Below are 22,826 nucleotides of genomic sequence, written 5' to 3' on the forward strand. Positions count from 1 at the left end.
GTGTGGATTGTTGAACATTGTTTTTACTATATGTTTGTATCTTGTCATATTATATATATATATACTATAGCAGTAGTAAAGTAGTAAAACTATATTATTTCAAGGCGACAATAAATACAAGTGTTTTAATATTTTAGCGTCTCTACGTCTCAAACACAATATTAAAAAAGCTCAATATACGACGTTATATCCTCACTTTTTATTATAACTATTTATTTATGTCAGGCAGGTTTTTCTCAAAGCATCAATCTATGAACGTACAATACAAATATTGGGTCATTTATTTAAAAGTGGGTTAATTTTAACTTAAAACAAACAAACAATGGACGACATCATTTTTTTAATTTACCGTTTATCAGAGGTTGTGTATAAAGAGCAATGAAATGTCAACAGTTTTCTTTTTGGAGCGTGTATATATATTTATATATATGTATATATATGTATATACAGTATATATATATATATATAAATATATATATACATATATTTATATATATAAAAACCTTTATACGTGTTATTATCTTCATATTGTGGGTCAAATAGGTTTCTAGCTATCATTTCGTTTAAGTTAGCTAAAAGTTAGCTTATCTATCAGTAAAATGTGTATATATACAGTGTATTATGAAAAATATATTTATGTATATATATATGATATATAAGTACAGGACACTTTAAATACACACACACAAACAAAAGTTTATATTTGTACACATATAAAACACATAATGTACGCGTGTTTGACAACATTAGCACCGTTAGCACATAATTAGCTGTTAGCTGTCCGAAGCACAGCCGCACGCGCACACGGACTGACACTTCCGTGTTGTGTTGCGTGTGTGTGTGTGTGTGTGTGACCGTAAAGCAGTCACAAGTGTAGTAACGCGTCAAAGTGTGTGTGTGTGTGTGTGTGTGTGTGTGTGCTGTTCCGTGTGCTGCGGCGCTTCCTCCACAGGTATGTCGCTGTGTTCTCACTCCTGTGCCCAGGAATGTGTCACTCATGTCGGCGCCGTCTCCGCCGCAGTGTCGCCCCCTCCTCCGCCTCCGCCTCCTCCTCCCGCTGAGCCGTTGTTAGCTAACAGCTCCCGCCGTGTTTACGTGCGTGTACCGCGGCTGTTCGTCATTAGTGTGTGTGGCGGCGGGCGGGCGGTGTTAGCCTGATACCGGGTTAGACGTTCACTGTGTGTGTGTGTGTTTGTGTGTTGTTTGTGTTTTAAACGCGTGCTGTTGTCGTCACAGAGTCGAGTCTGATGTCATGTGAAGGTGAGGACCGGAGGAAGGAGAAGCTACATGGAGGCTAACTGACTGAAGTGACCCACACACACTGCGGTTCAGCCGGGCAGCACCAGGATGCCAGCCGGTACGTCACTCCCCGTGTGTGTGTGTGTGTGTGTGTGTTACATGTCACAGTTTTAGCTAATGCTAATAATTATATGAACGTCACCAGAATTGAGGGTAAAGATTTTTTGGGGTGGGTTAAAAAAAGAAAGAAAAAGAAGTGCAGTGATGCGTTCACTGACAGTGCATTCCAATCCAATCCAACTTTATTGATAAAGCACTTTAAAAACAACAACAGCTGAAACAAGGTTCTGTACGTCAGAGATGAATAAATAAATCATACAAACGTGTGACCTAACAGACCCAAAACAACAACAATAAAAATACTGTAGAAAATATTAAAAACAACACAAATGAGTGCAGGAGTGTGGTACAAACACACACCTGTCACCTGTCTCACCTGTGTTTACAATACTGTTCAAAAACAACCCGACTTTGACACAGTTAAAGACACAGTAAGTTAAACAGTGACATCATGAGACAGTAAAACAGGTCAAATGTCCACGGTGGACTGTTCTTAAGAGGTCGGGTCTTTAAAAGTGGACTTTGGTGTGGCAGAGTGAGTGCCTCACAAACTTCCTCTTACGCTGAGATAAAGACATGTACATTTTATCAGCCAGGTCTTTTATATAGTGACTAAAACACTAAAGTCTCTCCCACTCACTCTCCCACACCAAAGCCCATAGAGAAAATCAGTGATTTTAGCTCACAGGGACACAGGAGCAGCTGGTGTTCATCTGCTGCCTCGTGTGGTCACTTTGTGTCACCGAGTTAAGTCTAAATGAAATATTTTAAAAGCCGAATTCACTAAAATCAGTCATTGTAAGTTAGTGATGGAGGCAGCAGTGGATCAACAACTCCTGTGAACTCCTGTGTGCTGTGAAGTTAAAATCACTGGTTTACTCTATGGACTTTGGTGTGGGAGAGTGAGTGGTTTATAAACTTCAGTTTTACACAAGGAAAAGTCTGTTTAACAGTGATATAAAGACGTGAACGTTAAAGAAAATTATTTCCCCTTGAAACTTAAGTTTGTAAACTCACTCACTCTCCCACACCAAAGCCCATAGAGTAAACCAGTGATTTTAACATCAGACACACAGGAGTTCACAGGAGTTGTTGATCCACTGCTGCCTCCATCACTAACTTCCAATGACTGATTTTAGTGAATTCAGCTTTTAAAATATTTACTTTAGACTTAGTGACACAAAGTGACCACACGAGGCAGCAGTAGACCAGCAGCTCCTGTGTCCCTGTGAGATAAAATCACTGATTTTCTCTATGGGCTTTGGTGTGGGAGAGTGAGCGGTTTACAAACTTAAGTTTCCTGTTGGAAAAGTCTGATGCATATAAATGTGAGGTTATAAGTTATGAAGTTAGGATTAAAATCATTATTTTCATCCCACACATGGAGATAGTGAAGTGAAGGTCTATATATACAGTGTGTGTGTGTGTGTGTGTGTGTGTATACTGTGCGTCTCCGGTGTTGACCTCAGGTGACCTGCTCTTGATGAGGTCAGAGTTCAGGTGTGTTCATCATGTCTGCAGACCCCACTGTAAACAATCCAGGTGTCCAGGGACTGATGTTGTGTTGTGTTCTGCAGCGTGGCTGACCTTTATTTGATCCTGTGTGTGTGTGTGTGTGTGTGTGTGTGTGTGAGTGAGTGAGTGTGTGTGTGTGTAATGAAACTCCTGGAATGTCCTAGAATCTGTGTGGATTTGTGTTACGTCTCAGAGGAATTCTCTTAAGTCGGTCGGTTTAGCGGAATACGTCAGGCTTCTTCAAAGCCCACTTCAGTCAGGAGCACTTAGTGGAATGAATAATTCTATTAAAAGCAGAATATCTGGCACTTTTCCCTGTATTCCTCTGGGATTGTCCTGCTCCTCCGTGTGCGGACAACTCTTCCCAAAATCCACTGCTGTGTCTGTCTCTGAAGACGTCAGGAAGCAAATATCGCTCTTGTGAATGTGACTGTTGATGATTTGTCAATGATTTCTTTGTTTGAGAAAGAGAATATTCACATTTAAGAAGCTGAAAAATTACAGAAACGTGAAAATATTCACATTTGAGAAGCTGAAAAATGACAGAAACGTGAAAATATTCACATTTAAGAAGCTGAAAAATGACAGAAACATGAAAAAATTCACATTTAAGAAGTGAAAAATGACAGAAACATGAAAATATTCACATTTAAGAAGCTGAAAAATGACAGAAACGTGAAAATATTCACATTTAAGAAGCTGAAAAATGACAGAAACGTGAAAATATTCACATTTAAGAAGCTGAAAAATGACAGAAACATGAAAATATTCACATTTAAGAAGCTGAAAAATGACAGAAACGTGAAAATATTCACATTTAAGAAGCTGAAAAATGACAGAAACGTGAAAATATTCACATTTAAGAAGCTGAAAAATGACAGAAACGTGAAAATATTCACATTTAAGAAGCTGAAAAATGACAGAAACGTGAAAATATTCACATTTAAGAAGCTGAAAAATGACAGAAACATGAAAATATTCACATTTAAGAACCTGAAAAATGACAAACATGAAAATATTCACATTTAAGAACCTGAAAAATGTGGTTCAACTAGTTTATTTATTTATTTTTTTTAAAACTTAATTAACGAGGATAAAAACGGTTGACGATTCATTTCGTCGACGAATAATCGTTGCAGCCTTACAGTGAACACCAGGGGGAGCTCTCTCTAGAAAAAGGTTGAGACGGTGGAGAAGGAGGTGGTGTGTGTGTGTGTGTGTGTGTGTGTGTGTGTGTGTGTGTGTGTGTGTGTGTGTGTGTGTGTGTGTGTGTGTGTGTGTGTGTGTGTGTGTGTGTGTGTGTGTGTGTGTGTGTGTGTGTGTGTGTGTGTGTGTGTGTGTGTGTGTGTGTGTGTGTGTGTGTGTGTGTGTGTGTGTGTGTGTGTGTGTGTGTGCGTGCGCAGCTTGAAGGACTCTCCCTACAGAATTCACGTCTGTTCTGTAATTACTCCCAGTTGTAAAGTGCTGATTACATTAGCAGTTAATGTGACGCCTTCAACATCGATCCCTGATGGACCAGTGTGACACTGTGTGTGTGTGTGTGTGGACAAACCTACATTAGTGCCACAACTAACTAACTCATTATTTTCATCATAAATTTGACGATAATTTCCTCGATTATAAATTCTTTGTTTGGTCCAGAAAGCCTTATAATGTCTTGTTGTTTACCATTAGTCAGATTGCCCTGGCAGGCAGTGGCTCATCAGCAAAAAAGAAGTATCTCGGAATGACTCGAAATTTACCATCATAATAGTCGACATCGCCCTGAACAAGAATCAGTTGAAAATATTAGCGAATAATTTTAATGAATTTTTGAAATTTCGTTAATTTAAAGACATCGTAGACTTAAACTGACATAGATTTTATGCGGTGAGTCTGACAGCAGCAGTAGACTGTGGTGGTTTTAAATCTGTGTGTGTGTGTGTGTGTGTGTGTGTGTGTGTGTGTGTGTGTGTGTGTGTGTGTGTGTGTGTGTGTGTGTGTGTGTGTGTGTGTGTGTGTGTGTGTGTGTGTGTGTGTGTGTGTGTGTGTGTGTGTGTGTGTGTGTGTGTGTGTGTGTGTGTGTGTGTGTGTGTGTGTGTGTGTGTGTGTGTGTGTGTGTGTGTGTGTGTGTTTTCACACTTCAGAGCTCTCACTCCTGGGTCTGTTGTGGTCTAGAGGCTCTCATTATCCTCAAAGTGTTAACCACCTCAATTAAGTCATTATGTAGGACACACACTCTCACACACACACACACACACACACACAGACACACGGTCAGACATGTAGTGATGGATGGAGCAAGGCCTGCTGGGAAATAACCACGTCGACTTCCTGTGTTGTCGTGTGGACAATTGAACATTTTCACTGCTTTTTCTGTCATAAAGTGACGAAGAAGCAGGAAGTGTAAATCATAACGACGTCCGTTTTTTTTTTTTAAACCATCTGAAATGTGAATATTTTGTATTTACATCATAACATAGTATACTTTCATGAAGTTTCATGACTTCTTTTCACCAACAATTTCAATTTTCTGACTGATTATTACTGTAATTTTCATTCCATTAATCAAGTGTTTTTTTTAATTTTTATAATTAAAATCAGTTATACACACACACACAAACACACACACACACCTGACAGGCCGTCCTCTGCTTCACCTCCAACAAAATGGATTCAGAGAACAATGAGCCTGTGAGGGACTAATTCTTGTGTGTGTGTGTGTGTGTCGCGGCAGCGGCCATTGATCTTTTTTTAACGCGGAGCCCCGGGTCGTCCAATCAGATGCCTGCTTCCATGGTGCATCTTCAGGACCAATCAGAGCCGTGACGGAGCACGATTCATGTTGTCATAAGAAGACGTGAGGGACAGGTCCTCAGGTGATGATGCTGTGATTCAACTCCATCACACACCAAACCTCATAGAGAAAATCAGTGATTTTCTTCCTCCGTACACGGTCATGTCCCGGTCAACACGTCTGTGCACTGATGATGATGTTCTCAGGTGAACGTGAGCATGAAGGACTCACTGCTGTGAGTGAGTGAGTGAGTGAGTGAGTGTGTGTGTGTGTGTGTGTGTGTGTGTGTGTGTGTGTGTGTGTGTGTGTGTGTGTGTGTGTGTGTGTGTGTGTGTGTGTGTGTGTGTGTGTGTGTGTGTGTGTGTGTGTGTGTGTGTGTGTGTGTGTGGGGGTGTGTGTGTGTGTGGGGGTGTGTGTGTGTGTGTGTGTGGGGGTGTGTGTGTGTGTGGGGGTGTGTGTGTGTGTGGGGGTGTGTGTGTGTGTGTGTGTGTGTGTGTGTGTGGTTGATTTGCCCTTCAGCCTCAGGCTGGCAGATGTTTGATTGAAGCACCAGAGGTCATCTGCTGTCTTTCATGCACAATTAAGTCTTTTTACACACACACATTCCTCAGGATTTTTAAACTCACATAAAACAGTGAAATCTGAATCCTTAAGTTGAACCTAATGAAGAAACTTGTTAACGGGTCATTAACGACCACCAAGTCTCTTATTGGATCACAAACATGTTCCTCTGCTAATGACCTTCAACCTCAGCTGATTAAACTCAATCAGCTATCGATCACTTATTGATCCAGAGAGCAGAGATCCAGCAGAGTCATTAATGACCGAGCGCTGAAGACGATGCTGCTTTTACATTTGTGTTGGAGTGTTTTTAAAGTCGTTTTTCAGCCTCTTTAATGTGAATATTTTCATGTTTCTGTCATTTTTCAGCTTCTTAAATGTGAATATTTTCATGTTTCTGTCATTTTTCAGCTTCTTAAATGTGAATATTTTCACGTTTCTGTCATTTTTCAGCTTCTTAAATGTGAATATTTTCATGTTTCTGTCATTTTTCAGCTTCTTAAATGTGAATATTTTCATGTTTCTGTCATTTTTCAGCTTCTTAAATGTGAATATTTTCATGTTTCTGTCATTTTTCAGCTTCTTAAATGTGAATATTTTCACGTTTCTGTCATTTTTCAGCTTCTTAAATGTGAATATTTTCACGTTTCTGTCATTTTTCAGCTTCTTAAATGTGAATATTTTCATGTTTCTGTCATTTTTCAGCTTCTTAAATGTGAATATTTTCATGTTTCTGTCATTTTTCAGCTTCTTAAATGTGAATATTTTCACGTTTCTGTCATTTTTCAGCTTCTTAAATGTGAATATTTTCACGTTTCTGTCATTTTTCAGCTTCTTAAACGTGAATATTCTCTAGTTTGTGTCATTTTTGTGGAGTTTAATAAAGACAAAGTCTGTGTCTTCATTAAACGTTAAACCTCTGATGATCCATCAGACGACTTAATGAAGACAGAACCTCCTGTCGATAAAGCCTCAGACTCAGCAGTGACTGTGGATTTGAACCAGCATCTTCTTCTTCTTATTTGGTCTCTTAGCTCCGCCCCCTGAGGACAGTCAGACAAATGTCCTGTTGACTCTTTCATGATTCTCCTGAAACTGATTCAAACAAATATTGTCGGCAGTAAATCAGGAAGTGTTGTTTTTACAGAGCGGTGGTTTCTGTCTGCAGAGTCTGGCTCTGTCTTCACATTTATCATCGTTATACACTCGTCTAACACCACGGAGAGAAGAAGAAGACCTTCTATTGGTCTCATTTGTCACAGCGTGGACACTCCTTCCTTCCTTCCTTCCTTCCTTCCTTCCTTCCTTCTTCCTCACATCTTCATCCCTGACCTCCGCCTCATGACTTAGCGTGAGTCTTCTCTTCATTCCATCCTCGTCCTCCTCTCTCTGGGGTTGATTGATTGATTGATGGATTTCTCCTCCTCCTCCTCCTCCTCCCTGATGATGATGATGGATCTTCGTCTCTGATCTGCTCAGTGACAGACTGATAAAACCCCTCTGTGTCCCCGTGTGGACTCCTGAGGTTCTGGTTTATGAGCAGGACCCGAGCGAGGCCCCCTGCTGGACTCTTTGATGAGCACAGGCTTGAAACGTTTGGTTTCCTGCAGTTGTTGAGGCTGAAATGTGCTTTTTACCGTTTTTACATGGAGTTCTGTTGGGTCGTGGATCTGGTTCAGTGGTTCTGGTTCAGTCTGGTTCAGATCAGTCTGGTTCTGGTTCAGTGTGGTTCAGATCAGTCTGGTTCAGATCAGTCTGGTTCGAGTACGAATTGTCCTCACTTAAACAAAGATGTCCTCACTTTGACGAGATGTCCTCACTTTGACGTGATGTCCTCACTTAAACAAAGATGTCCTCACTTTGACGAGATGTCCTCACTTAAAGATGTCCTCACTTTGACGTGATGTCCTCACTTTGACGTGATGTCCTCACTTAAAGATGTCCTCACCTTGACAAAGATGTCCTCACTTTGACGTGATGTCCTCACTTAAAGATGTCCTCACTTTGACGAGATGTCCTCACTTAAACAAAGATGTCCTCACTTTGACGTGATGTCCTCACTTAAAGATGTCCTCACTTTGACGTGATGTCCTCACTTTGACGTGATGTCCTCACTTAAAGATGTCCTCACCTTGACAAAGATGTCCTCACTTTGACGTGATGTCCTCACTTAAAGATGTCCTCACTTTGACAGGATGTCCTCACTTTGACGAGATGTCCTCACTTAAACAAAGATGTCCTCACTTTGACGTGATGTCCTCACTTAAACAAAGATGTCCTCACTTAAACAAAGATGTCCTCACTTAAACAAAGATGTCCTCACTTTGACAAGATGTCCTCACTTTGACAGGATGTCCTCACCTTGACAAAGATGTCCTCACTTTGATAAAGATGTCCTCACTTAAACAAAGATGTCCTCACTTAAACAAAGATGTCCTCACTTTGACGAGATGTCCTCACTTAAAGATGTCCTCACTTTGACAGGATGTCCTCACTTTGACGAGATGTCCTCACTTTGACAGAATGTCCTCACTTTGACGAGATGTCCTCACTTTGACGAGATGTCCTCACTTTGCATAATGTCCTCACTTTGACGAGATGTCCTCACTTAAACAAAGATGTCCTCACTTTGACGGGATGTCCTCACTTTGACGGGATGTCCTCACTTTGAAGGGATGTCCTCACTTTGACGAGATGTCCTCACTTTGACGGGATGTCCTCACTTTGACGGGATGTCCTCACTTTGACGTGATGTCCTCACTTTGACAGGATGTCCTCACTTTGACGTGATGTCCTCACTTTGACAGGATGTCCTCACTTTGACAGGATGTCCTCACTTAAAGATGTCCTCACTTAAACAAAGATGTCCTCACTTTGACGTGATGTCCTCACTTAAACAAAGATGTCCTCACTTTGACGTGATGTCCTCACTTAAACAAAGATGTCCTCACTTAAACAAAGATGTCCTCACTTTGACAAAGATGTCCTCACTTTAACAAAGATGTCCTCACTTTAACAAAGATGTCCTCACTTAAACAAAGATGTCCTCACTTAAACAAAGATGTCCTCACTTAAACAAAGATGTCCTCACTTAAACAAAGATGTCCTCACTTAAACAAAGATGTCCTCACTTAAACAAAGATGTCCTCACTTAAACAAAGATGTCCTCACTTTGACAAGATGTCCTCACTTAAACAAAGATGTCCTCACTTTGACAAAGATGTCCTCACTTTGACATAGATGTCCTCACTTTGACATAGATGTCCTCACTTTGCATGATGTCCTCACTTAAACACTCACTTCTCACTTGTTTTGTTGCAGACTGTTGTTTCATATATAGTATTTTATATTTTATTGGCTCATTTGCATACTTTATTTTCATCGTTTAATTATAGTCCTGTTTATTTAAAGACTGTGTGATGGTGTTTCTCATGTAGGGAGTGGTTGGGCGGTGCTCTCTCTCGCCCTCTATTGTCCTGAGTGAGTCATTGATGTCTCACCTGAGTTTCTCCTCCTTCTCCTCCGTGGGAAATGTGAAACCGTGGGATTTCATCTGGTTCAGTTTCCATTTCCTGCCTCGGTCTAAAACCACCACATGAATATTTAAATCAGACAAACGCCGCCGCCACAAATCCTCTATCTGCTCTGGGATCATAATTCAATTGGAAGCGACACATTTATCAGGAGGAGCAGAGTGTTTTTGTGGCTGTGACACAGGGAGACGCCCTCTGATCCATCGTCATGAATAATCATCACATGTTCATGTCAGAGTCACCGTTAACACAAAAAAACAATAAACAAGCCCAGAAACACGGAATAATGGTGAAGAACTTAAACCACTGTCATTCCACAGCTCACATAAACGTCATCAGCTTCATTCATCATCAACTGTTTTTGATTTTAAATCATTTAAACCACTTTTCTGTCATTTTTCAGCTTCTTAAATGTGAATATTTTCATGTTTTTGTCATTTTTCAGCTTCTTAAATGTGAATATTTTCACGTTTCTGTCATTTCTCAGCTTCTTAAATGTGAATATTTTCATGTTTTTGTCATTTTTCAGCTTCTTAAATGTGAATATTTTCACGTTTCTGTCATTTCTCAGCTTCTTAAATGTGAATATTTTCATGTTTTTGTCATTTTTCAGCTTCTTAAATGTGAATATTTTCACGTTTCTGTCATTTTTCAGCTTCTTAAATGTGAATATTTTCACGTTTTTGTCATTTTTCAGCTTCTTAAATGTGAATATTTTCACGTTTTTGTCATTTTTCAGCTTCTTAAATGTGAATATTTTCACGTTTCTGTCATTTTTCAGCTTCTTAAATGTGAATATTTTCACGTTTCTGTCATTTTTCAGCTTCTTAAATGTGAATATTTTCACGTTTCTGTCATTTTTTTGTGTGTGTGTGTTGTGTAAAATTTTGATGCAATAATTTAATCTCACATTTCCAGATTTTAAATCAGTGTTTGATAAAAACAGTCATAAATTCAAGGTCATTGGACCTGGATTATTTTTTTCTATACAATGTCATATAGGAATTTAAAGAGAGAGATTTTCCAGAATGCCTGAGCAGCTGTGCAGCCGGAGCCGTGGGTGGAAAAAGCCAATTAGAAAAGACGAGGCAGTTCTATTTATATGTTGAATAATATTTGATAAATGGAGGCAATTTAATGTGCTTTGCATAAACCATTTAAAGAAACATTAAGCACGAGACGCAGCAGGCGCTAACAATAAAGAAGGTTTTTTAAAAACCTGACAACAGTGGCTTTATGAATAAATTAAAAAAAGAAAAGGTGATTTTTTTTTTGTTTCACATTTACATTTTCATATAAATATACGATAAAAGGACGAAGACTACGTTAGCTTAACGGTCCACTCGCTCTCCCACACCAAAGCCCAGAGAGAAAACCAGTGATTTTAGCTCACAGGGACACAGGAGCTGCTGGTCCTCTCTATGGACTTTGGTGTGGGAGAGTGAGTGGTTTCTTCTTCTTGGATAAGAAGTCCTTTATTCGTCCCGCAGTGGGGAAATTTCCAGTGTTACAGCAGCAAGACAGGATGCTGATGACTTTATTTTTATGTCTTCAAAAACGACCTCCATATCTCTTCAAGTATACACACACACGCACACCTGTGCACATCAATCTGCACCTGAATCGTCTGTGAGGAGAGTAATCTATGAGATTAAAGCCAGCTCTTCCTGATTAATCCCCCGGCCTTTGACGGGCAGATGAAAGCTGTGACAGTGGCGTCGCTCTGTGACCTCACGACATCTTTACTGGCCGTCGATCACAACAAAGTTTCCTGGGTCTTAGACGCGTGTGTGTGGATAGTTCAGGTCATGTGAGGTTAAAAGTGGCTAGTTAGCATAGCATTATTAACATAGCATTTTTTTAGCCATTAGACTGGATCCTCAAGTACTACTGTCTTTTCGCATCCGCAACTGAAGTACAATTTTACACCTAACTGCTTTGTCGCTAGTTAGCATTGGTATTGCTAGCATAGCATTTCTTTTTTTGCCCTTACACTGAATCCTCACGTACGCTCATCTTCTCTTCCCATGGCCTCGATTGAAACACAGATTTCCTAAGTACTGAAAGTGGATATTTAGCATTAGCATTATTAGCATAGCATATTTTTTTTGCCCTTTGACTAGATCTTCACATACTATCGCCTTCAGGCAGCCTCAACCCAAGCACAGATTTCTGCAAGAACTGTAAAGCAGCTAGTTAGCATTAGCACTGTTGGCATCACAGGATGTCGCCCTTACACAGGATCCCCACGTACTGCTCGTCTTCCCACGGCCTCGACTGAAACACAGATTTCCTTAGTACTGAAAAGTGGATAGTTAGCATTAGCATTATTAGCATAACATTTTTTTTTTTGCCCTTCGACTGGATCCTCACATACTACCGTCTTCATGCAGCCTCAACCCAACTCTGAGTCTATTTGCATATTGTCGGTATTGTCCTTTCACTTTTCATTGTGAACATGATATTTGTAACATGTAACCAGGTTTAAGTTACTGAAACAATGTACACCTAAAAACACATGAGGTCACAGAGACTCTGAGGCCGGGTTTGTCTCCGGGGGGTTTTGTTGTTGTTGTTGTTGTCCCGGATCACATTCTCCTGTCCCTGACACAGAGGACGGTAACCCGAGACGCCGCGTCTCGTTTTCTCTCTCTCGGGGACGTCGTCGTCTCATTGGCCGAGCGTCCCTGTCCGTTATGTTTGCGGCAGCAGGAAGGGATGAGGTTACGCTGGTCTGTGACGCTCTCACCTGCTCAGGTTGTCCGCGGTGGAGACGTTTGGGAGACATATTTGAGTCATGCCGTCTCTGTGTGTGGACATGAGACGTGGGATCCTGAGGAGATACCGACAGGTTCCTCACACCGAGGCCGACGGAGCGTTTAACTACAGCCGAGCCGCCTCCAGACCAGGACTGGTGAACTCTGGTGGGTCAGTGTGAACCTGCAGCTCTTCTGTCTCTTCTGAGTTTATTAGTAAACACAAACTGACGTCCACTCAATGGGCACTAATGCTGCGTTCCAGTAGCAGGCGGAAGTCGGAATTTTCAAGTTCCTAGTTGGAGCTTTTAACTGGAACACTCCTTCAGGTCGCTTGTGATTTTTCAGCTTCAGCAACACTTAGGCTAACAGTGCTAATGCTAACTAACTGCTTTTTAGTTCTCTGCTTGGGTTGAGGCTGCATGAAGACAGTAGTATGTGAGGATCCAGTCGAAGGGCAAAAAATATATATGCTATGCTAATAATGCTAATGCTAACTATCAACTTTTTAGTACTTAGGAAATCTGTGTTTCAGTTGAGGCCGTGGGAAGACGAGCGTACGTGAGGATCCGGTGCAAGGGCTACAACCTGTGATGCTAACAGTGCTAATGCTAACTAGCTGCTTTACAGTTTTTGCAGAAATCTGTGCTTGGGGTGAGGCCACCTGAAGGCCTAGTATGTGAGGATCCAGTCTAAGGGCTAAAAAAAATGCTAATATGCTAATGCTAACTAGCTACTTTTCAGTACTACTTTAAGGAAATTTCAGTGTTTCAGTCGAGGCCGTGGGAAGATGAGCGTACGTGAGGATCCAGTGTAAGGGCTAAAAAAAATTCTATGCTAACAATGCCAATGCTAACTAGCAACAAAGCAGTTGTAAAATTGTACTTCAGTTGCGGATACGAGAAGACAGTAGTACTTGAGGATCTAGTCTAAGGGCTAAAAAATGTTGATAATGCTATGCTAACTAGCCACTTTTCAGTACTGTGGACCTCAGGCTTGGGTCGAGGCTTCGTCATGAAGACGAGAGCAGTTGAAGTCTGACTGTCGTGACGTACAGGAGGAGGAGGAGCAGCAGGTGTTTGCGTAACAGCGATGGCGTTGTTATTAATTTCTGGTGCTCTGTCGTCGTTGCCGCCGCCGTTGCGTCGATGATGGATTTGATCCGTGGTAATGGCCTCCTCTCGGCCGGCGGGTGGACGCTGTAATTCATCAGAGCCATGTGACCACACCAGCACCGGCACAATCTCTCCATCTGAGGTGGCGATTATGCAGCCGTCGCTGCAGATCTACAGCCGGACGCTCACAGTGATGCATCGCCTCTATTACTGCGCTGAGCCACAGAGGGCTTTAATGCAATCAAGAGCCACCGTCATTCATTCATTCATTCATTCATTCATGTTTGTTTCTCTTTAACCAAAGCCCAAAGAGAAAACCAGTGATTTTAACATCACAGCACACAGGAGTTCACAGGAGTTGTTGATCCACTGCTGCCTCCATCACTTACTTACAATGTCTGATTTTGTCGATTCGGCTTTTGAAAAATCTTCGTTATTATTTAAATCAGTGACACAAAGTGACCACACGAGGCAGCAGTAGACCAACAGCTCCTGTTTCCCCGCGAGCTAAAATCACTGGTTTTCTCTATGGGGTTTGGTGTGGGAGAGTGTGTGTGTGTGTGACCGTTCAGGTTAAATGGAATGTATATCTGAATGGGAAGATCAGACGACTGGACCTCACACACACACACACACACACATACACACACAGTTGTAGCACGTAATTGCCGAATCGATAATGAACGCTGTAAAGCGGTGGCGGCTGTGGGAAGCACGTTGCCGTGGCGACGAGCCGTTAACTCCAGCTTCAGTGAAGTTGATTAATGTCCAGACTCTCGGGGGGGTGGGGGTGATGGCGGCCGTCAAACTCAACCGTGTTAAAGTGACCCAGCTTTGCCCCCGAGCTCAGCTCACACACACACACACATACACACACACCCCCACACACACACACGCATATACAGTGTCAGTCTGGAGATCGCAGTTTTCTCTTGGTTCGTCATAGACTTTGCACCTGATCTGAGCTTCACGTTGTTTCTAACAGTGGTTCTGTTGTTGTTGTTGTTGTTGTTGTTGTTGTTGTTGTTGTGTCTGAAGTGTTTTCTAACAGTCTGATGTGTTTGTGTTTGACAGGAGTCTGTGGCTGCTGTGGTCCACTGAGGCCCAGGTACAAACGCCTGGTGGACAACATCTTCCCTGAAGACCCAAAAGTAAGAAGAAGAAGTTGGTTACCACCTAGAGCTAGGAGCTAGTTATGAGCTAGAGCTGGAAGCTAGTTATGAGCTAGAGCTAGAGGCTCGTTATGAGCTAGAGCGAGAAGCTAGTTATGAGCGAGAGCTAGAAGCTATTTATGAGCTAGAAGCTAGTTATAAGCCAGAAGCTAGTTATGAGCTAGAGCTAGAAGATAGTCACTAGCTAGAGCTAGAAGTTATTTAGAGCTAGAAGCTAGTTATGAGATAGAAGCTAGTCACAAGTTAGAGCTAGAAGATAGTCACAAGCTAGAGCTAGAAGCTAATCCCGAGCTAGAAGCTAGTTATGAGTTAGAGCTAGAAGGTAGTTACGAGTTAGAGCTAGTTATGAGATAGAAGTTAGTCACAAGCTAGAGCTAGAAGCTAGTTATGAGCAAGAAGCCAGTTATGAGCTAGAGCTAGAAGCTAGTTATGAGCTAGAAGCTAGTTATGAACTAGAAGATAGTTATGAGCTAGAAGATAGTCACAAGCTAGAGCTAGAAGCTAATCCCGAGCTAGAAGCTAGTTATGAGTTAGAGCTAGAAGGTAGTTACGAGTTAGAGCTAGTTATGAGATAGAAGTTAGTCACAAGCGAGCTAGATGCTAGTTATGAGCTAGAGCTAGAAGCTAGTTATGAGCTAGAAGCTAGTTATGGGCTAGAAGCTAGTTATGAGCTAGAAGCTAGTCCCGAGCCTCGCACAGTACAGCGCTAAGTGCAGATCAGGGTTCCGTTCATTTTCAATGGCAGAAAAATGTAATGAATTGAAAAAGCTATAAAGAGCAGGGAAACATGAAGTGTAAACATGTAGGAGGAGGTAACGGTGACTCTGCAGTTTCTGAATTCTGAGCAAACGCTGACATGTTTTAAGAGGAATAAACGAGGCTCCTCCCCCTCCTCACAGTTTCCCTCCAACCTCTCATAAATCCGGTTGTTTAACGCGACGCCACAACAACCTGTTATCAGCCGTGAGACTGGATGAGTTAATTAAAACAGCTTTGTCCTTCATTTGTCTCGTGGCGCTGCAGCGTGAACACACGCTCTAACGCTGCAGACCTCGTCACATTAATTAGACGAGGTCTGCACCGTTCAAGCACTTCTGATTCACACTGACGTTAAAGGGCCAGCGCCAGGTTTATTTCAAATCACTGGTTTTCTCTATGGGCTTTGGTGTGGGAGAGTGAGTGGTTTACAAACTTCAGTTTCTTATTGGAAAAGTCAGTGAAGATAAAGACGTGAACGTGTTCTTAAAAACATCGTAGATTTAATTTGGTGAAACACGTCCGACGACCCGGTTCATGAGCTCATTGGCGTGTGTTTCTCTGCAGGATGGCCTTAGTAAATCGGACATGGAGAAGCTGACCTTCTACGCCGTGTCGGCCCCAGAGAAACTGGACAGGATCGGAGCTTATCTCGCCGAGAGACTGAGCAGAGACGTCGTACGACATCGATATGGGTGAGTGACGCTCTGCAGGGTGAAGAGCTGCACGCCTGTCAGGTGACCGCGCAGTGGATCAGGGTGTTCCAGGGTTCAGTCTAAACTGCAGAAGCAGAAAGTGAACAGATCTGTGAACAGACACACAGTGATTAATCTGTGACATTTAGAAATGTTTTAGTTTCCCTGAAATGTTTGGTTTCTTCAGCTCCTGGAATTCAATTAAAATACGCAGAGAGACATTAAAAAAAGGTAGAAGCTAGATCTGCGCCAGAAGCTAGTCACAAGCAGAAGATAGTCACAAGCTAAAGCTAAAAGCTAGTTATGAGCTAGAAGCTACTCATGAGCTAAAGGCTAGTCACAAGTTAGAGCTAGAAGCTAGTTATGAGGCAGAAGCTAGTTATGAGCGAGAAGCTAGTCACAAGCTAGAGCTAGAAGATAGTTATGAGCGAGAAGCTAGTTATGAGCTAAAAACTAGTCACAAGTTAGAGCTAGAAGCTAGATCTGCGCCAGAAGCTAGTCACACGCAAAAGCTATAAGATAATCACAAGCTAGAGCTAAAAGCTAGTGTTTTGAGCTAGAAGCTACTCATGAGCTAAAGGCTAGTCACAAGTTAGAGCTAGAAGCTAGTTATGAGGCAGAAGCTAGCTATGAGCTAGAAGCTAGTCACAAGCTAGAAGGTAGTTATGAGCTAAAAGCTAATCACGAGTTAGCCCTAGAAGCTAGTTAGACACGTAGCGCTGAGGACGTGGTGGTTAATTGGCTGTGACAGGTTTAAAGGTTAAGGTTCTCTGTGTGTAAACGCAGACACTGACGATGGCGTCTTGTGTCGGTCGTCAGGTACGTGGTCATCGCCATGGAGGCTCTGGACCAGCTGCTGATGGCCTGTCACTCTCAGAGCATCAAACCCTTCGTGGAGAGCTTCCTGCACATGGTGGCCAAGCTGCTGGAGTCCAGAGAACCGGACCTGCAGGTCCTCGGCACCAACTCGGTAAGACGACGGTGTCTCCTGACACCATGACCACGTTTACATGTTTAATCAGAGATAGAATTATTACTTTTTCTGTTGTCTATACATTATACTGATGTATGAAATCATGCTGGGAGAATCTCAATATCATTATCAACACATCTTCTCTCTGTCTGTTTCCGCATTTGTTTATTTTCACTCTCCCACACCAAAGCCCATAGAGAAAACCAGTGATTTTAACATCACAGCACACAGGAGTTCACAGGAGTTGTTGATCCACTGCTGCCTCCATCACTAAGTTATAATGACTGATTCTGGTGAATTCGGCTTTTGAAATATTTCATTTAGACTTAAATCGGTGACACAAAGTGACCACACGAGGCAGTAGAGGACCAGCAGCTCCTGTGTCCCTGTGAGCTAAAATCACTGATTTTCTCTATGGACTTTGGTGTGGGAGAGTGAGTGGTTTACAAACCAGTTTCCTGTTGGTTAGGGGTTTATCTTTCTGTTGTTGTTGTGTGTGTGTGTGTGTGTGTGTGTGTCCTCTGTCAGAGTCTAAATAGCAGACATAAATAATGCAGAGTGGAAACCTTCAGCTTTGTTTCCTGCTCACATGAGACGATGGAAAGACGAGAAACTTTGGTTTCACCTTCAGCTTGTGTTGAAGGACAGACCATAATAACATTCGCTGGAGGCTCATTGAGTCTAATAATGATGATCGGCGTGGAAGTTAAACCAGCTTTTCATGTTGACGCTAATGTCTCCGCATCACTAGTTATATCGAGCTGTTTTATTGTGTGTGTGAGCTACTGGTTTAGCTGTGAGCGCCCCCTGCTGCGGCAGACACAGTCTCAGTGAAGCCACGATATCTGTGTGAACATGTATAAGAACAATTTCACGTCTTTGTCTTCACTGTAAATACAGACTCCCACTCTCCCACACCAAAGCCCGTAGAGAACACCAGTGATTTTAGCTCACAGGGACACAGGAGCTGCTGGTCCTCTGCTGCCTCGTGTGGTCACTTTGTGTCACTGAGTTAAGTCTAAATGAAATATTTCAAAAGTTGAATTCACTAAAATCAGTCGTTGTAAGTTAGTGACGGAGGCAGCAGTGAACTGCTCAAGTTTGTCATTGTCTTTTTAGGGTGATTTTCAAAAACTTTCAAGGTCCTTGAATTTTTTTTCCCAAATTCAAAAACTTTCAAGGATTTTAAGGAGGCTTCCCTTGGGTCGTCAAAATCTTTGAAAGTTCGTACATTTGAAAATTACATTTGTTTATTTTCACTCTCCCACACCAAAGCCCATAGAGAAAACCAGTGATTTTAGCTCACAGGGACACAGGAGCTGCTGGTCCTCTGCTGCTTCGTGTGGTCACTTTGTGTCACTGAGTTAAGTCTAAATTAAATATTTTAAAAGCTGAATTCACTAAAATTAGACATTGTAAGTTAGTGATGGAGGCAGCAGTGGATCAACAACTCCTGTGAACTCCTGTGTGCTGTGATGTTAAAATCACTGGTTTACTCTATGGACTTTGGTTACGTGTAAATCACGTCTTCTGCTCGTTGTGAGTCATCACACACTCTCACACCTGAGCTGCACTCACACAGTCATGATACAGGAAGAGGAGGAGGAGGACAGGAACACTCTGATGCTCCTGTCCTCCATTAACCCCCCACACACACACACACAGACGGGCAGAGGTCAAAGGTCAGGTACAAAATGAGGAGTGTTTTTGTCACAGATGCTGAAGTGGACACAGACACAGAGAGGGTGAGGAGGTGTGGACGTGGAGGACACTCTGAGCTCGTTTGAGAGGAGGAAATGATCGCCAGGACAACAGAGGGTTTGCTCTCTCCCGCTTCGTGAGCATTATCTCCATCACCTCCAGTTCACCAGTGAACAACAGCTGTGTCTGTGTGTGTGTCCTCCACAAAGTCCTCGGCCCATAGTCACACAACCAATTATTCATCAATTACTCGATGAATCGTCAACTTTATAACCAAGATTATTTGATTTTTCAGCTTCTTAAATGTGAATATTTAGAAGATTTTTTACCTCCTCTCCTCTCTCTCTCTCTCTCTCCAGTTCGTGAAGTTTGCGAACATCGAGGAGGACACGCCCTCTTACCACCGACGATACGACTTCTTCGTGTCTCAGTTCAGCGCCATGTGTCACTCCACCCACGAGGATCCTGAGACCAGAACCAGGTGAGACCACGTCCTTCACACCCAGGACAGGAGTCACTTTTTAATGTCCATAATCCTGGATATTTAAATCCATAAAATTTTAAAATCCATAATGCTGGGTTTAAATTCAACTTAAAAATCCATAATCCTGGGTTTAAAGTCAACTGTAAAATCATAATCCTGGATATTTTAATCCGTAATCCTGTGTGTGTGTGTGTGTGTGTGTGTGTGTGTGTGTGTGTGTGTGTGTGTGTGTGTGTGTGTGTGTGTGCGTGTGTGTGTGCGTGTGCGTGTGCGTGTGCGTGTGCGTGTGCGTGTGCGTGTGTGTGTGTGTGTGTGTCAGGATCCGTGTCGCGGGGATCAAAGGTCTTCAGGGTGTGGTCAGGAAGACAGTGAACGACGAGCTTCAGGCCATAATCTGGGAGCCTCAGCACATGGACAAGCTCATCCCGTCCATGCTCTTCAACATGCAGGACATGGACGACCTGGACAGGTGACAACGTCAACACTTTGTTACCTTTACAGACGCTGAGATATAGAGATCTAAATATATATATAAATATATATATATGAAGAAGAAGCAGGGTCCAAAAATAGCTCTTTGTTCACATGGAAACAAAACGGAGAGAAAAGAGGAAGCTACAGGAGACAGAAAGTAGATCGTAGACTTAAACTGATGTACATTTTTACTCAAAATGATAAATGTATAAAAATATCAGTAACAGTTGCAGCGGTTGATGCTCAGTCCTGTCGTCGTCTTTGTCTCTGAACTGTCTGCGTCTCCTCCCACAGGGCGGGGCATCCCAGCACGCCATCGGGGGTGGGCGAGGACGGCGAGGAGAACCCGGCGGCGCTGGCCGAGAGCTGCTTTAGAGAACTGCTGGGCAGAGCGGCGTACGGAAACATGAACAACGCCGTGAGGCCGGTGTTAGTGTGAGTACACGAGAGTTCACCACCGTTAACTTCATCATCACTTTAAATTAAATAAAGGAGAACATTTAAGAAGCTGAAAAATGACAGAAACATGAAAATATTCACATTTAAGAAGCTGAAATTTGACAGAAACGTGAAAATATTCACATTTAAGAAGCTGAAAATGACAGAAACATGAAAATATTCACATTTAAGAAGCTGAAAAATTACAGAAACATGAAAATATTCACATTTAAGAAGCTGAAAATTGACAGAAACATGAAAATATTCACATTTAAGAAGCTGAAAATTGACAGAAACGTGAAAATATTCACATTTAAGAAGCTGAAAATGACAGAAACATTAAAATATTCACATTTCAGATGTGAACGTGGTTGAGTGTAAATTGAGGAGTTTGACGTGACTGAAGTTCCGTGAACTCTCTGTCGTCATGATGGACGTGGACTGAATCTTAGTCTCAGACCTTCAGGCGTGGTGGTGGTTATTGATCGTTTCAGTGATGGAGCAGCTGACGCCCGTCGTCCTGTTTTCACTCGATGTGAATCTTGTTTACTCAGTCCAGTGTGATGCATTTACAGGGCTTTTATTTTGAAAGAAAGCTACAAATGTGATTTAAAACTCGCCACTCGAGATTGATTTAATCTCTTAGTGTTGTCGGCGCCGTTCTCTCTTTACTGTGCTTGTTGTTATTCTGGGCTTTTTCTACAGGAATCGTCCAGGTTTTTTTTTTGGTTTTTTTTAAATGTACTGACGTGGTCAGTGCTCACTGTGTTGTGAGCACCCCCTGCTGCTGTAATACCATGGGAACGTTTGATGTCATCACACATCACTGTGAGACTCACTTTTCCAACTGGAAACTCAAGTTTGTCATCGTTATCGTGAACCATGTCTTTTTAGGGTGATTTTCAAAAACTTTCAAGGATTTTAAGGAGGCTTCCCTTGGGTTGTCAAAATCTTTGAAAGTGCGTAAATTTGAAAAAAAGCCATTAAAAGTAGGGTCCTTGAAATCCTTGAAAGTTTTTGAATTTGCAAAAAACCCGTCAGTATTTTCTTGCACAAAATCCGAACTTTCAATAGCCCATGTCTTTTTAGGGTGATTTTCAAAAACTTTCACGGTCCTTGAATTTTTATCGACAAATTCAAAAACTTTCAAGGATTTTTAAAAAGGCTTCCCATGAGTCGTCAAAATCTTTAGAAGTGTGTACATTTGAAAAAAAAAAAAAAACACTCACTCTCCCACACCAAAGCACAAAGAGAAAATCAGTGATTTTACCTCACAGGGACACAGGAGCTGCTGGTCTACTGCTGCCTCGTGTGGTCACTTTGTGTCACTGAAATACATTGAAATTAAAAATGTTGAAAGCCGAATTTCGCAAAATCAGTCATAGTAAGTTAGTGATGGAGGCAGCAGTGGATCAACAACTCCTGTGAACTCCTGTGTGCTGTGATGTTAAAATCACTGGTTTAATCTATGGACTTTGGTGTGGGAGAGTGAGTGGTTTACAAACTTCAGTTTAACACAAGGAGAAGTCTGTCTGACAGTGATGTGTGATGATGACACTGAATATTTCCCTGGTATTATTGTCCGATCTGTTGTTTATTAAAGCTGCTGTCACTTCATGTCCGTCCGTCTCTGTCTCCTCTTGTCTCTCTTGTCTCTCTTCTCTGCTCAGACTTTATTAAAGTGTCGGTCTGTGTGAGTCACCGTCTGTCACTGTCTGTCTCTGTCTGTCTCTGTCTGTCTCTGTCTAACCCTCTCACAGAATAATCACTTCTTCTTTCTTTGAGTGTAAAAACTGTACAAACACAGAGAAAACTCAAGGTCACATCAGCTAATTAACAGCGTGTCTTTATTAACTTAATGTTCTGCTTTTATCAGCTCTGATAATAAACATCACACCAGTGTTACACGCTCTTCTGAAGCTGATTAACAATTACAGATGACTTTGGTTTGATCTAAAATAATCGTTTGTTGACGAAGTGGCGTAAACTCGTGTGCTTTGAGCTCAGGTTTCTCCAAGCCACCATTTTGAAGCAGTGATGCAGCACCATCCTGTTTTTCTGGAACCAGAAGTGACCATATTTAGACTTCCTCAGAGTGACGCTAACAATAGCTACACACGTAAACATGAGTGTTAGCTTCTTCAGAATGAAGCTAACTGTAGCTATGCACGTAAACACGAGTGTCAGCTTCTTCAGAGTGAAGTTAACAGTAGCTACACACGTAAACATGAGTGCTAGCTTCTTCAGAGTGAAGCTAACAATAGCAACACACATAAACATGAGTCTTAGCTTCTTCAGAGTGAAGCTAACAGTACCTACACACATCAACATGAGTGTTAGCTTCACACGTAAACATGAGTGTTGGCTTCTTCAGAGCGAAGCTAACAGTAGCTACACTCGTAAGCATGAGTGTCAGCTTTTTCAGAATTAAGTTAACAGTAGCAACACATGTAAACACAAGTGTTAGCTTATTCAGAGTGAAGCTAACAGAAGCTACACGCTTAAACATGAGTGTTAG

The 22,826-nt window shown here is 41.9% G+C and overlaps 1 protein-coding gene across 1 annotated transcript in view; it reads left to right on the forward strand.

Annotated features, from left to right (window-relative positions):
• The first annotated feature begins 1,140 nt into the window (after positions 1–1,140).
• Positions 1,141–22,826, forward strand: part of efr3a (EFR3 homolog A) — a 37,637-nt gene continuing 15,951 nt past the window's right edge. Inside the window, exons 1-7 of the mRNA XM_083908244.1 lie at positions 1,141–1,357; positions 14,690–14,766; positions 16,111–16,238; positions 17,058–17,208; positions 19,272–19,393; positions 19,716–19,865; positions 20,165–20,305. Of these exons, the coding sequence (XP_083764370.1) occupies positions 1,348–1,357; positions 14,690–14,766; positions 16,111–16,238; positions 17,058–17,208; positions 19,272–19,393; positions 19,716–19,865; positions 20,165–20,305 (779 nt within the window). The 5' untranslated portion in view covers positions 1,141–1,347. The remainder of the gene's footprint in view (positions 1,358–14,689; positions 14,767–16,110; positions 16,239–17,057; positions 17,209–19,271; positions 19,394–19,715; positions 19,866–20,164; positions 20,306–22,826) is intronic.

The sequence above is a fragment of the Microchirus variegatus genome (assembly GCF_963457635.1).
Source record: "Microchirus variegatus genome assembly, chromosome: 21".
In the NCBI taxonomy this organism is placed as follows: Eukaryota; Metazoa; Chordata; class Actinopteri; order Pleuronectiformes; family Soleidae; genus Microchirus; species Microchirus variegatus.